Source organism: Phoenix dactylifera, chromosome 2, assembly GCF_009389715.1.
Source record: "Phoenix dactylifera cultivar Barhee BC4 chromosome 2, palm_55x_up_171113_PBpolish2nd_filt_p, whole genome shotgun sequence".
NCBI lineage: Eukaryota > Viridiplantae > Streptophyta > Magnoliopsida > Arecales > Arecaceae > Phoenix > Phoenix dactylifera.
The window spans coordinates 15,113,298-15,129,409 of NC_052393.1; the positions used below are offsets into that span (position 1 = coordinate 15,113,298).

The window sequence follows — 16,112 nt, forward strand, 5'->3', positions numbered from 1 at the left end:
ATAGTGTGATGCAAATTAAATTTGGTTGTAATGGTAATGGTAAAGGGTAACATTAATATACCCCCACAAGTATGTTATGTTAGAATTATTTATAAAAATAATTTTTTATTAATTATAAACTGATTTTAATTTAATTTATTATACAATATAGGTTAAATTGCCGTCTGAATTGCATATTAAATGAGCCTATAATTAATTTATGATCATGTGGTTATTTTAGGCTTTATTGTCTTTGTTATGTGGTATGATTTTGATTTGGTTAGTGGGCTCTGTAATGGATGGCTCATTAATATTAGATTTTTTTTAGTTTTATTTATAATTTTTTATATTCTTGTGCATGAAGTTTTGTTGTAAGGTTACGGGGGTGATAAGATGCTCCTCATCTCCTTCCTTATCCGGTGTGTCCGCTTCCCGGCGCTGTAAGAAAGCTGGTCCCTCTGCCCCCAGGCCGGGCTTCAGGCATGCTGACGCTTGCGAACCCCGCAACGCCGTGCTCCTGCGCTCATTCCAGACGAGGTAACCACCGGCTCCCTGAAAATTTTAATCCGCACCAGCCTCCCGTTTCAGCTATTGTTTGATGCTCAATTGAAGCTTCTCCCCCTCTCTCTTATCTCTCTCTCTCTGCTTAAATTTCTAATGGAGAAAGTTTGTTTTGGTTGTCGAATTTTATGGATTGGTATTGCCTCAAACTTTGGAAAACTCAAACTCGTTGCTGGAGGGGACGGGGAAGAGTGCTAATAATGTTGGGGAAAACAACTGGGCTTCCTAAAGTCACTTCGAGTCTTTAGCTATGAAAATTTTCTGGGATTCAGATAAGCCGGGTATCAGAAATTTACAGTTTCGAACTTTGCATGAAGTAATAAGGATTTAGAAGCTATTGCAGAAGGATGAGTAAATAGGTCATATATATATATATATATATATATATATATATTTGTACCGAGTTATGCAAAGAATAAAAGAATACGCAAGTGGCAGCATAAAGCATGAATATGTGCTGATGACACAAATATACACTATAAAAGGCCATTTTAATGTTAACTGTATCTTGCACAATGGAACATTTTAATGTGTATGACTTGTGGTGAAAAAAAAGTTTCAAATGTATGTCCTTGCTTCACGGTACAGTTTTTTTCTGACTGAAATGTATTCCCAATAAGGCTATATAACCTATTGACACTTCCAGCCATATTGGTTCCTTGTATCATGCATTTTGATTATTTTGGAATGTATATATTTCTGAATGAATTATTTTGGAGTATACTTTTTTTGATGAAATTATCATGGAATCTACTTGTTTGCAGTATAATCACATTTTCTCTGTTAATTTGTGCCAGGATGCTTATTATCAAGAAGAAGATGTATTTCTTTGGCAAAATCAAGAGTAAAGATGTCCAGTTTTGAGGATAGACAGGATTATGCAGAGGGAGAAATTCAAGGAAGCAAGCAACTTTACCTGGGGATGGACTTTGGCACATCTGGTGCTCGATATGTTCTTGTAGATAAACAAGGAACCATTCATTCTGAAAGAAAAAGGACCTATCCACTACCACTTGTAAGATTTAGTTTAGAAACCAATATGTAATTTCCATTTGGTTTATACCTGTTAGAGAAACCTCATTTTGATAATTTCTATCTTATCATGTATTGTTTACATTTGCAATCTTACTTAAGTTTACATTGCTGTGATTTCTTTTTTCCTTTAGATCATATTGGATCTTAATGGGACTCCTATCTTAAAATACAATATTTATGTTATTTGCAATTTCTTTTCTTCACATTTAATATTGTTCTAAAGATTCTGAAATCTTATTAGATCAACCTCATGTATATAGGAGTGCTGTCAGGTTGGATTGAGTCTGGCTACCTCCCAACTTGGACAAGGACCCTCTTTTTTTGGGGTGGGGTTGGTGGGCCATGGGTTCAAATCTGAACAATTGCCTAAACACAAATTATCCAAAAACTGAGTCTGGTCTAGATTCTTGTAGGAGAAAATTAGAACACCTATCAGGCTACAGTGTGGGTATGGGTACGCTGAAACCCTTACCCTGCTCAATGCTCATTATGTATGGGTTGGGTAGGATCAGATCTAGGTCCAGGTCCCAAGGAGGGACCCGTTGTTCAATGAGCTAGATTTCGTTCATGTCCTCAAATAATCCATTAATGACCTAACTTCAGAGTATAAATAATATTTTTATAATAAACATGAAGGATAGAAATTAAACCAGACCATATAGTGGGTAAACCTTCGGGTCCAGGTTGAGTATACTTTTGCTAGGTGCCAGTCAGGATCTTAAAAAGTTTTATGGGTCTAAATTTGGACCTATATCTGCTTAACAGGTCTATGGGTCTGGATTGGATCCCAGTTGGATCAGGGCAACAGGTCTCAGGGAGAGCCCTACATGGATATGGGGTTTCTTAAACTTGTTTGTTGGAATTACTGGACCTATGTTTGGTTTATCATCATTTTCATTAGTTCAGTTCTCCACTGAGGTGAGGGAAAATTTAAATTGCTGAGGTACACTGCTATACTCTTTAAGTTGCTTCAGAATTATTGCTTTCCACCATGGAAAATGACTAAATAAATGAACCTATCATTGTTAACATTTCATGGTTTTGTGCTCTTTCCAATTTTTTGAAGCAATAATACTGAACTCCAACACCTGAGGTATCAAGACAATGCTCTCGCCATCTCAAAATTTCAAGGTAAAATATTAGGAGATATTTAGATCCTTGAAGTTTAATTAGAATTTTTATTGAATTTATGATTTTAACATGGAAGAACTCGTCCAAGTGGTATAGCCAAAAGGCATTGTGACCTAATTGACAGGGTTGTGGCATCCCATGTAAAAGAATTCATTATAAAGATGAAGTGAAAGACGAAACTTTACCAGATACAATGTGGAGCAAGATGGAGGATTGTATTAGAGAAGTAGCTAAATGAAGTTTTGGGACATGGATGATATTTAGCAAGTGATTATCATCTTATAGACTCTTTGTGGTAGGATTTTGATGTCCAAGAGGGTTTTCAAAGAATCTGAAGCCTCATGAATGGTACTGCAGAACACCTGAGAAGATATAGTAAATAAGATCCATGTTTCAAAACAAGCCCAGGCATCAAGGGATCGATGGATGTCATTAATTGGCACAAAGATGTGCCTTTGAGCTTCAAAGGGGCAACGTGCCTTTGATGTCTCTTCAGCACCTCTTTGGAGCAATGTTGCCTGCCTGCATGTGTGGTGCTTGGTCTGTGCCACCCTGTGCCTTACATCTTTTCATGGATCTCATAGAGGTATGTTGGAATGCTATCTTTGGACCTAAAAGAATCTGGTCTAGGGCTGCTGAAAGCACTGACACAGCTGATTCAACAGCCATGCAACATGGACTAAGAATTCCCATGTCAGTGTTTGTACCCAGACTTCATTTTGGTCCATTGTATGCTGGTCAGATCCAGTTTATGGCACATTGCATGTTGGTCACACTTGAAGAAAGTATGTGGAGAAAATATAAAATTGCACTTTGGCTTGTCATGTTACCCTGAATGCTTTAAGTTCTGTCTGCATTTGCAATTTGCAATATACAACTATCCTTCACAAGTTCCATCGTGAGATAACATAATTCTTCAGATATACCTAATAAGAGAAGAATTTGTGAGCTTTCTATCTCATGTTCTTAGTCATATCGTCATCTCAGTAGTTCAGATCCCCTGATTTATGCTATTGCCATTATGAACGCTATGGCTCCAAATGCTCCACTTTCTTAGATCATTGTGGAAGCAGCATCTCTTAGTTCTAGAATTGAGCCATATCTAATTTTTCCCTGAAGCTTTTGTGATTGTAGAAACTAGAAAGCTTCTCATATAAGCTATGCACTAAATCTTAGATAGTTGCTATTGTTAGCAGAATCTATTTCAATTTAATTGCTGAGTGGTTTGATCTGCCACAAAGAACGTCCATAAATGACAGCCCTTGCTTAAACTTTGACAAATCTAATGCCTTTATTAAATATTCTTCCTTGACAAAAGGTGGTAGTAGTTTGTTATTACCGATTACCAGAATGATATCTGTCAAAGTATCAAATTCCAATCCTAGTTATTGAATCTGAAAAACCTATAGAATCAAGTTGGGATGTGAAATTCACATCTGAAAGCATATTGTACACTGATTCATATCTCTCCTTTCTGAAAGAAATACATGAAAAGCTGACAAGGATTCAGGTTTGAACTCATAAAAAGATTCAAAAAACTTGAGCTCTAGTTTCTATGCTGCTATTGGTATTGGCTTCTATGTCCAGCTTTGGATCTCGTAATGCTAATAGGATCTCAGACCGAATCTTTGTAGGATTCACCTCACACCAACCTGTTGCATCTCTATTCAGCATATTCTCAGCAAAGTTATCTGCTTGCACAGCATGTCTCCAATTAAAAAGGTCCTTTTGCTTGATTTCCTTGGTGCAGTTTCTTCTTTTCCTGAGGACCAGCTTAAGCTTTGTTATTTAAGTTTCTATGCTGTTCATCTCCTAATAATCTCATGACGTTGCATTTCTTTTTTACTAGGAAGGTTGGCAACACCATACATTGGGCAAGCTCCTGGAGAGAAACACTGTTCTCTCTTCTTGAAGATATCCCTCTGAGTCTTCGTCAGTATATTGCTTCCATATCTATTGATGGGACTTCTGCAACGACCCTTATAATTGACAGGTGGATTCCTCCTTTTGAGATCTTTCCCAGATTTTGTTACCTGCATTTCTGTCAGCGCACTGGTGTTTTGGCAGATGTTACTTACCTGAATATAAATTCAAATTTTTAACCACAGCAACACTGGGGAGCTATTATGCAGACCATTTCTCTATAATGAAAGTCTCCCGGATGCTTTGCCAATTGTTACGTCCATTGCCCCGGAAAACCACACTGTGTGTTCTGGGTCATCCACTCTATGTAAATTAGTGTCATGGTGGAATTCAAACAATTCAAACAAAGGCTCTGCTGTACTAATGCACCAATCAGATTGGCTATTGTGGCTTTTACATGGGAAGTTTGGCATTTCTGACTACAATAATGCTTTGAAGGTATTATTTTCTGTCTTGATCTGTCACCATCATGTATATGTTTTCTTGACCATATGTAGTAAAGGAATGTCATCTAGTCTTTGTTAAATAGTTTACTTCCAGTGAGTATTGTTGTTCTGAACACATACGTACATACACTAAGCTGAAGTAGTGGCAAGGGACACTATCTCATCTTTTTTTCTTTTTTAATCATTATTTAAGTAAATTATGAATTCCATACGATTGATGCTTGAATTACAAGCATGTATCCCTAACTTCTTATTCTGTTGCAGGTTGGATATGATCCAGAGACTGATTCCTATCCAAGTTGGTTGCTTGCTCAGCCATTTTCTTATTTGTTGCCTTCCGTTGAAGCACCAGGAAGTCCTATTGGTTGCATGAAAGAAGATATCAGACTGCGATTTGGTATGTGCAACTTTTACATGAAAATCTAGTTTTAATTCCTTTGTTTGAAATTGAATTAGTTAGCATCATCCCCTTATTGCATCAGGTTGAGGATGATTTTTCTTTCTTTTAATCTTGGATTTAGACCTGCATATAGTGTCACTATGGTGATTAGAGAAAACTGTTTACTCCATAATAAAATGGTTATCAAGTTTCTTTACGGAGCATTTGATTATCTTTTTTCATATTAATCTTTAAGGTCTTTATTAATCATGCTGCAAAATTTTGTCATGAGCTTACAAAATAGAACATTGATAACATTTTCTTTGACCTTAACTACATTTGAGCATCATTTGTGGTTGTTCATATAAAGCCAATGTACTTCCGCGCTAGTTGTCAAAGGACTCTGTAAACCAAAAATGTGCTGATATTTTAAAGTTGAACACAGATCTGAAACTTGAATCTGCACTGCAAAACATACCCTACTTGTCTTTAAATGCTCATAACCATCTCATACAATTTCAAAATTTTAAATGAAGGACTACTGTCTTGCACCATCTTATTATACATCATGGTTTTAAGTACCAACCCGCAGTGGCGGATACGAGGCATACCTTAGCAACCTTATATCGTACTGTTACAATACAGGGACTCTATATACTCCCATATTACACATGGTATAGATGCTGTATTGACTCCAACAGCATAGCAGCATTACCATGTGTTAGTAAGGGGGGTACCATATTAACCTATACCAGTAACGTACTGATACAATATCTAGTATTGAGATTTAAAACATTGTTATACATAGCAATCAACAAGTGCTTCAAAAAATATAAGCAAAGGTGCTATAAATAGGAAATATAGACTTTTTTAATCATAATGTTTATGTAAAGGAAGCTTATTGATCCTTCAAATATAATTAGCAACTCAGCTGAAACATTCTCAGAATGGAACTAGAATAAACAAAGGAGATCTCTTTGGTGCATTGGTTTATGGTTTTTTATTTGTTCAAAGAGACAGTAAAGCTGAGATAATACTCCTCGAGTTGAATTTGGAAAGATATGAGCAAACACTGAAACCATTATAGCAACCGGTGAATAATAAAAGAGCATTAACGGAGGGTTGGAATGAGACTAGAACTGGGACTAAATGCTAAGCACGAACTATAATAATTGGGCTAAATTATGTAACTAAGTGGAAGAAGTTTCATCAATAATAATACACAATTTCCAAACAAGATATACCTTGAAGCCTTGAAGTAATTATTTTATGTCGTATGACTGAAGAAAGGGAAATAATAAATGGAAAAACCTTCATCAATTCAAATTAGCATGGTCAAATGAACAAGAAGCTCATATAATGTTGTTTATATTCCATAAGCTAGTAAATTGAAGTGAAGATTTAAGATAACTATACGTATATCTATCATCTGAACTAGGGCTTGACGAAAAGGACAGTGAATTTGAGATAAATCTGGAAGAGGAAGGTGTTTTTTTCCAGGCGCACTTGTGACATAAGTAGGAAAGTTGGATGTCTGGACAAATAAATCAAGTTTATGAGTTGCAATAGTAAAGAATACGACTAATTTAGGTGGTTTACTTTGATTTTATAATTAGGGAAGAGCAGAGATGTGGTCAAAAGTTTTGGAAAGCAGGTTGGATATTAGGGTGTGTTTGACATTTCTATCACTTGTATAAATGTTCTCGAGTAATAAATGCTTCTTTGTATGGCATTTGGTAATCACACAGCATGTATGCATTTTTGTGAGTTACATAAGTGAAAATGTTGGTACCAGTTTATTTGATCTGGTTTGGGGCTAATGTAGGATGGATTTGAGTTAAATTGAGTTTATGTTTACTTATCTGGTCAAAATCAGGTCTTCTCTAGCTCAGCCTAGATCAGGCCAGTTTTGATCAGAGACTTGAGGGATGTTGAGTCAATTCCAGCAGGGGAGTGCAACTTGGTTGAGGTATGTCAATATTTTAAACTTGTATCCGGCACAGATCTGACCATGCATTTTGGTTTTTCAGTTCGGGCTTAAAATGGAATAGGCTTTTGTAGAATTTAGGTTTATCAAAATCCAGAAAGTACATCTAGAGCGCATGACAAAGAATGAAAATTGTCCTTTTGTGAGGTGGGTTTGTCATAATTATAAGACATGGATCAAATTCACAGAAACATAAGCCAGAAGCTAATTTTTTAGTTTCTCCAAAAAGCTACCTTTTGGCTTAAGTTTATTGGAGAAGCATTAAATTGGCATTAGCAAATGCTTATTTTTCCACTAAACATTATGAAAGAACTTTTTTAATCAATGCAAATGCAAACTACAAATGCGAATCACTGTGAAAGCTGAAACTAATGTACTTTGTGATGGAAGTGAATAGGATTTTGATAAAAACAATCTGCCTTGTAATATGAATACAACCAGAGAAGGCTCGGTATTCTCCATATATAAAGATAACCAACTTCTAATTAATTATCAATCATGAACAAGTGATTGCAAAATTTAGTTGAACTCAAGAATAAGGAAAAGTTACTGAAAAGTCAAATTAATACAAATGTGATTGATTTCATGAAGCAGAAGTTATGATGGTCAAATATAGATCATAAGTAATTACCTGTCACCAATTTGTGATTTGATCCTATTTCTTGATGAATTGTAAGTTAATGATTTTAAATAAGCTAAATATCCAAGTAATTAATTCAAGGTTCTTTGCACTGATTGAAAGCGATTAATTGAAAGCCCAGTTGCAAGGGCTTTTATAGCATACCTTGGTGGTCCATGATGCTTTAATCAGTCTCTGTACATAGAATTGCATATAAATATTTGAAACTTTTTTAACCTTTTTTATGAAGATTTTTGGATATTAAACTGAAACAGTTATTAAATTTAAGATGATAGTGTCAATAAATGGTTTGATTCGAGCATTTTTCCCTTAACTTTGGATGAATATTTTTATGCTTGTTAGTAAGATCACATTCACACAGCTGCTTGGTACCTAGGCGATAAAAGGATTATTGTGCAAGACTGCAAGTGTCTTGATCATAGATGGGTATCCTCATATGGATATTACACGGGACATAAGGTCTATATTGCCCTTTTGCATCCTAAACTCAATATAAATGCTTTAAAGAAGAACCACATCTTCTTTAACCTTAATATGTGCTCATCTTTGGTTTCCTCCACCCACTCTGAATTCCACTTCCACTGCCAATAGTCATTTCCAGCTGTTCATCTTTAATTCACTATTGAAGAAATGCACACTTCACTCTCATGCATGTGTATAGTTTCTTTTGCATAGTCTTGCACGACTCCAGTCTTTGTAGAATATGTAGAGTAGTTTGATAAGTTCCTCTGGATTTGGATGGTAACCATCCCATGTATCACTAAGCTCTAGCAAACATAATTTGCTGAGACGGCTTGGTAACTGAAGATTTGATTACCTATTGATTATGAAGCCAATCTCATATAATAAGGTGTCACGCCCTTAACCCGAGATTGCGGGCTAGGGTCGCGGCAACTACCGCATACTAATAGACAACTCTCCTCACAAGCATGCAAGGCATCTCAACACGATATCATAAACAAGCAGAGGAATAAATTTAGATAATTAATATTCAAATTTAATTTAAATAACTAAATCAAAAATTGAATGTCTTATAAAAATCAATAATATTCTAAAATCTTGCATCAACTCTAACAAAAGTTTAATCTAAATAAAGATATCAAAATTTTGTCCCTAGTCGTTCTCCCATGATAAATACCCCAGTCAAGCTATTTGTTCGAATCTGTAAAAACAGTAAAAAATCAAATAATGAGTTAGACAGTCCAGTAAGCAATAAACACTTTAGCTAGATAAATGAAGCAATAAATAATAATAATATGTTGAAATTAAGCATGCAAAGTACATCAATTCAAAACCACACCTTGACACTATCCAATCATTTCAAAATTTAAATTTTTTGTTCATAAATCAATTTTTTTTAAAGCATCAAGTTCATCTCGACAGCCATGAACTATGACCGCAGCAAAGTGCTATCGCATAACCCCCAATGGCAAAGTATCAAAGTGCCAATGTATAATCCTCACTGGCAGGGTATCGAAGTACCAACGTACAACCCTCACTGGTAGGATATCGAAATGCCAACATACAACCTCCACTGACAGGGTATCGAAATGCCAACGTACAACCTCCACTGGCAGGGTATCGAAATGCTAGCCTACAAACCCCATTGGCAGGGTATCAAAATATAGTTTGGCTGCGAGTCCAAATCCGTTTCGAATCAGAATTCTTTTTCCCAAAATCATATCTCATGTTCCAATTGAGCATAATCCATATCGGAATCCATACGTTCAATCAAGAATCATACAATATTCTAGAAAAAAATGCATATATAATAATAAAACAATATGCATCAAGCTCATAAGTTCAGAGTAATTCGATTCGAAAAATATTTATGATTTGCTAATAAATCTAGAAAAAGAGTTACATTACTTACCTTGCGAGCGAAACCAAACTATAGATCCAATTAAATTGAAAATTTTTCTCAGAACCTAAGACTTTGATAAACACTCAACTGAAATCTCCAGTGAGCACCGTGAGCCAAGACCGTTGGAAGCCAAAAGGAGAAGAAAGGAACCAATAGTAGTCTAGTGGTGGTGATTGGTAAAATCTGTCAGTGATGAGGCGAAGGAAGTGTGGGGGTCTTTAAATAGCCGATGGAGACTAGGTTTCTTAGTTTCTGTAGAAAATTGAGATGGTGGAGTCCCCTCCTACTCCATATCAAACAGGGCTCTATCTTTCTTTTTCCGTCTCCTACTCCAACTCTTACTTCTGGGCCAGTGGCCCAGTTGCTTATTAGTTGAGCTGGGTGTTACATAAAGCTTGTTGGTTATGGTTATGCAAACTACAAGCTCTAAATTTTGAAATCTTAAATTACTTATTTTTGTATATTAGCATCAAATTTTCACTTTCATCAATATAATAGCTAAAATTTGATGTCTTATGTTTTTTATGTTCTTAACCATGCTTCATCTTCTGTTTTGCCTTGTGGAAGAGTGCAATTATAACTTGCAAAATATTTTCTTGGCATTCGAGACAAATAAATAATGTACAAATAATGTTCCTTGGAAGTCCTGCCCACATTTTTTTCTGTCTATTTCTTTTTCTTTTTTCAAAAATTAGCATTTTAGATGAAGTAAAAAATTTGAAATATTTAACAAACTCTTCATCCCAGGTTTTCCAAAGGGTTGCGTTGTCTGTACTGGAACAACAGATAGCATAGCAGCATTCCTTGCAGCACGTGCTACACAACCAGGGAGAGCCGTGAGTTCTTAAAGAAGCTGCTTACCCAGTTGCTTGAGGAAGTGCTCGGAGTATCTACTGCAGTATATTATTTGGATTTCTTTCTAATTTTTGTCAGGTTACATCCTTGGGTTCAACACTTGCCATTAAACTCCTTAGCACTTCTCGGATTGAGGATGCACGATTTGGTGTGTATAGCCATCGTCTGGATGATAAATGGCTTGTTGGTGGTGCCTCAAATACTGGAGGGGCTGTTCTTAGACAGATCTTCACTGATGACCAGTTAGAAGTTTTGAGTAGTCAAATTGATCCCTTGGTACCTTCTCCTCTTGACTACTACCCTCTACCAGCACCTGGTGAGAGGTTTCCTGTTGCAGACCCAAATATGATGCCCAGGTGAGAGGCATTTTTCTCTTCTCATTTCTCCTGCCAAAAGAAACAGCAATTATTTACAACGTGATAGTCGACGTACTTCTATTGTTAACAGTTATTTAATCTGAACTGAGCATTTCTGCTTGCCATCATTTGCCTGGTCTCACCTTCATGTTATCTACTGCTCAATATAACAAAATGAAAAGCATTGTCAAACTTATGAGCTTCTGCATACTTGGTTTTTTGGCTAGCTAGCTGATCATGAACAAATCAACAGATTCACAAGCAACAAGGCTAGTTCCAAATTTTGGTTTTTGGTTTATAAACCTTTCTTTGTCATTCTCTTCCTATTTAGTCCTGTTTGCCCTTGTATGAAAGATCTTGTGACTTGCAGGATGTGCATTAACATGTTTGAAAATCGGCGATTCATTTCATAGTTTGAGCCTCTTTTTGATGATTATCTAGGTAAAGTTGATCCTCTACGTTTGTCATGCAGATCTGGTGGGCATCTCATTTGCATATTTCTTGAACAAGAAATGATTTTAAGATGTTAATTCTGATTCCAATTATGAAGGCCTTGTGTAAAATTAGGTATTACAACTACGTAAAATAGCATGAAGTTGTACATTACGTCTCTGACCTTAACAAATGCTTTTCTTCTCTACGTTGAAGCCACTTAATCTGAAATTATAACTTCTATATAAGAAAATTAATGCAACTTAAAGAATAATACAAATGTAACAAATGAATAGGGACTGAAAGTCTCTTAAGTGACATCATATAGAACTGTAACAATAATGAGAACATTGCATGGCCCTGCATAAGGATGGTCTGGTGCAAACAAGTAAAATCAAGGCATAAAAGGTTCTCCATGATTTGACTGCACCACCATCTAGTGTGTCGGTTATGACCAAATTGATGGAACCAGTCTATTTTCTTGTTGACATATTTGTTGGACAATGCTGTTAGGAGGCGTTCCATCCCATGAAAGACGTCCTGGGGTAGCACGCCTAAGATGGAAAAACATTTTTGACTCTGGTTTTACACTCAACAATAAATGTAAGTTGCAACTATTGGAGTCTATCATATCAGAATTTTCCTTTACTGGTGAAAGAAATTTAAAAGAAATAAAACAACAACGATAGTGTTCTGATATATTTGAATCAAAAGTATGCCCTCTTTGTTAATTGTACTTGCAAGCACAGAGAGCTCTTAAAATTTCTTCACCAAACAGGAATCTGGTTTCAAAATTTTCAAGTTCAAATTATGAACATATAATTGTTTTATTTTTGAATATCTAATATTTTTTGTTAAACCAGACCCTATCATTTGGCTAATTGTGAGTACTGTGGGATGAATCTTGTCCTGTCTTCTTCAGGTTACATCCACTCCCAGAGAGCAGAGTTGAATATTTACATGGCATTCTGGAATCCATTGCACGTATCGAGGTACGGGGGATTCATTTTCTTCTTATATAAGTCCTAGTCTTTACAACATCAGTGATGCATAGAATGTGCATATGGATGGAACTCAGGCCAAGGGCTACAAATTACTAAAGGAGCTCGGGGCAACTGAAGTGGAAGAAGTGTTTACCGCAGGGGGAGGAGCAAAAAATCAGGTGTGGATGAAAATACGGGAGAGGGTGCTTGGCTTGCCAGTGCATCGAGCATCGCAGACAGAGGCTGCATACGGAGCCGCGCTGCTGGCGCTGAAGGGTGTGGGACTTCAAAACTAATTTTGCAAGAATTAAGGCAATGAGAGGTTATGGTGGATTGCCTACTAGTCAATTTTCCACAAATAGAAGAACCAGAGATCAGAATTGTAATAGAAACTGCTAAATTAATTAAAACATGCATATTTGATCAGTGATTTTTTGTCAAAAAGAAGCATGATCGGGTAAAAAGTATGATGAAGATAATGCGAGCATGCATGGCAAAACTTTCTGCTGCATGAATTTGCATAATCCTTGCTCCAATATGGTAATGATTTATTGAAAATTTGCGATAGTTTAGAGTTCTCTGAATTAACTTCGATAAGGCTGGCTTAACTCGGTAAACTGAACAGAGCATGAGCTTGAGATTTAAGCTTCATATAACTTCAAGCTAAGCTTCAGGATTGCTTAGCTTTCTGTATTGATTGGCTGCACATACTTCTAGCAAACGATAATATTATCTGGGAGCTGTGCGGTTCAACTGCTAAATAGGTTTTCGTGTTTAAATCGTGATCATTTTGTTTATATTAGCACGGTTATTCTTTTTCTTTAAATATGAAGAGTTTACGAGCTGATGGTATCACAACCAAATAGATTCCATCCCGTTTCATGAGCTTGGTCAGTTCCTTTGATGCATCAGAATCTTCCATATATAATAGTTTATATGGAAGCGACATGAGGTAGGAGTTAAACCGAGCAGCACTACCGTCAAGTAGTTTTCTTTTGCAATTGTCCAACAATTGTGAACCTTGCATTGGAAGTTAAATAAATGTCAGTGAAATAGATGACCTCAATAATTAATCAAAGCTTACCTCGAAGCAGCTCTTCACTTGTGCCGTACTCCAAATCAATCAACTAATTAATCAAAGCCTGTTTTATGGAATGCTACAGGGATGATAATGCTTGATATGACACGAAGACACTCATCTGACCAAGAAACTTGAACCATTGGTCCCATAGAAAACAAAAGGGTGAGCCTGATGAATAAATTGTCTTCGAATATATCCTATTGCCAAGGTGTATTCGAATCTTTAGCACCTGTAGAAAATGATCTGAGATTGAATCCCAACTTAACCAGATTTAGAGGGTTAAAAATAGTCCTACCTCTCGTTATATAGCGTAAGTACAAAAACCCAGCAGGATCAGAAAAACTTAGATATCTCTGCTCACGTTGTAATTTGGTAGCATAATTTGCAGCCCAATCCACCGAGTCATTACGTATTCAAGGAAATGGATTGCACAAAAGTCTTTGAAGTCCGGGGCCACAACCCAGATACCCAAAAAGCTAAGGTGTCATATTTGGGCAATCCTCCTTAGCACGAGAAATTATTAGCCAGACCAGATCCACCGGTTCAGCAGTAGACCAGTCCAACTACAAAAAGGATGTACAAACATGGACAGGAAATAAAAGGAGAAGAGAGCAATACATGCATGTTTGTATGTAGGTTGGACTGGTCTAGCTGGTGGATCTGGTCCAACCAATAATTTTACCTATTCTGCGCACCACATAGCATGGACCAACTATATCATTGTTTCTTTTGGAAGGTGTCTTGGGAGATATACATGCAGGTAATTATAGGTTCTATGATTGTGGCATGTGAAATGGAACAGAATCACGAGGAGAATGGATTCATACATTACCAAACTCTCATTAAAGAATTTTCTTCTATCATTATTGTAACTAGAGAAAAGGACCCACTTGTCATTTGTACTTATCAATGCTTCTTTCTTAAAGAGTGTTAAGGCCTGATGTTTTCTCTAGGCTGCCCAGATATGCAGCCCAATAGGGGGAGGGGGTAAATTGGGTTTTAAAAGCTTTTTAACTAGAATGCAACGGATTAATAGAGATTTCAGTTTGAAAGATATTAATGCTGAAGCAATGAATGAATAATGGTAGGAATTAAAGACCAGAAGTATAAAGAGACAAGTACACATAAACACAGAAAATTTATAGTAGTTCGGTGTAACCCACACCTACATCCACTCTTCAAGACTCTTGAAAATTTCACTATAATCTCTCTAATTACAGCACGGTCGTTTTTCAAGCTCATAACCTAACTCGTTGTTTTTCGAGATCGCAACGAACCCAGTCGGTTTTCACAGGATCACCAACCAAAATCTTAACCCGTTTATTTTTTCGGGATTACAAACAATCCAGCTGGTTTTCACAGGCTTACCAACCAAAACCTTTACACATTTGTTTTTTCAGGCTCACAAACAACCCAGCTGGTTTTTCACAGGCTTACCAACCAAAACCTTTTCCTTTATTGAATTTCCTAATTCAACAACTTTCAATTTAGGTTTGGAAGAACCTTTATCAGTTTTAGAGCAAATAAAACTGTTACAACAGAGTTTAAAGAGTATGTAATAAATGCTGTAACTAAGTAAACAAAGCTTCAAAGTAAATGAAATAATAAATATGGATCAGAAGCTTTGAAGATGGTCGTTGGCTGCAGTTGAATGTCTTGGTTGTACAGCAACAGCTTGTTGAATATCCCAACTAGTTTCCTCACATAATGGTTTTTCTCTTTGAAAGCTCCGAGGATCAGATCTTTTGAAGCTTGGATTTTGGATTATTGATTTTTTCTCTTGATCCTCTCTTTTTCTTCTTATTTTTCTCTTGGCGCTCCTTTGAATTTATAGGCTACGTACTGACTAGAAAGTACCAAATAGCCATCACACCAAGAAACTATCCGTTGGCACCCAAAAAAAGTACTGTTGAAAGTAGCCGTTGGAGCTGTCGGGATAACATGGTCGACTCTCCAAGTTCAAGGGTCGTCCCATGTACTGAGGGAGATTGCTCACCAAGCATAGGAGTCGCTCTTTCCTTCAATCCATATTAAATTTCTGCGCTAGCCTTAAGGGTCGACTCTTCAATATCGAGGGTCGACTCATGTAGATAGCGGGTTGGCTCTTTAACCACAAGGGTCGGCTTATTCCTTCAGTTCATATAAAGTTTATGCGCTTGCTTCAATGGTCGACTCTTCAATGTCAGGAGTCGACTCATGTAGATATTGGGTCGCCTCCTTAAACACAAGAGTCAGCCCATCTAGTTGGTCTCCGGCGGTGATTTTTCTCTGTTTTTCTTGAACTATATAAGGGTCGACTCCTTAAACATAAATGTCGGCTCACTCAGTTTTGTCACGCCCCGAACCCGGGGCCCGGGGCGCGAGCAGACGCCGCGCACCTGCAGGGCGGACCCCGCAGGCACGCAAGGCAGATAAATCAAATCAACCATCAATAACTAATTAAAGATAAATTTCAGTTTT

General features: G+C 36.7%; 1 protein-coding gene across 3 annotated transcripts; it reads left to right on the forward strand.

Annotated features, from left to right (window-relative positions):
* Positions 1-348: 348 nt before the first annotated feature.
* On the forward strand, positions 349-13,095 carry LOC103722188 (D-ribulose kinase). Of its 3 annotated transcripts, none has more exons than XM_008812657.3 (9): positions 349-516; positions 1,338-1,555; positions 4,560-4,699; positions 4,815-5,067; positions 5,340-5,472; positions 10,693-10,781; positions 10,879-11,156; positions 12,511-12,580; positions 12,667-13,095. In XM_008812657.3, the coding sequence occupies exons 1-9, from the start codon at positions 462-464 to the stop codon at positions 12,865-12,867; spliced, it is 1,437 nt and encodes a 478-aa protein (XP_008810879.1). In that variant the 5' UTR covers positions 349-461; the 3' UTR covers positions 12,868-13,095. The 3 variants fall into 3 exon arrangements, with proteins under 3 accessions (XP_008810879.1, XP_008810880.1, XP_026666230.1); XM_008812658.3 differs by having other exon boundaries at positions 4,839-5,067; XM_026810429.2 differs by lacking the exons at positions 349-516; positions 1,338-1,555 and adding an exon at positions 2,353-4,428 and having other exon boundaries at positions 4,556-4,699.
* Positions 13,096-16,112: the final 3,017 nt, after the last annotated feature.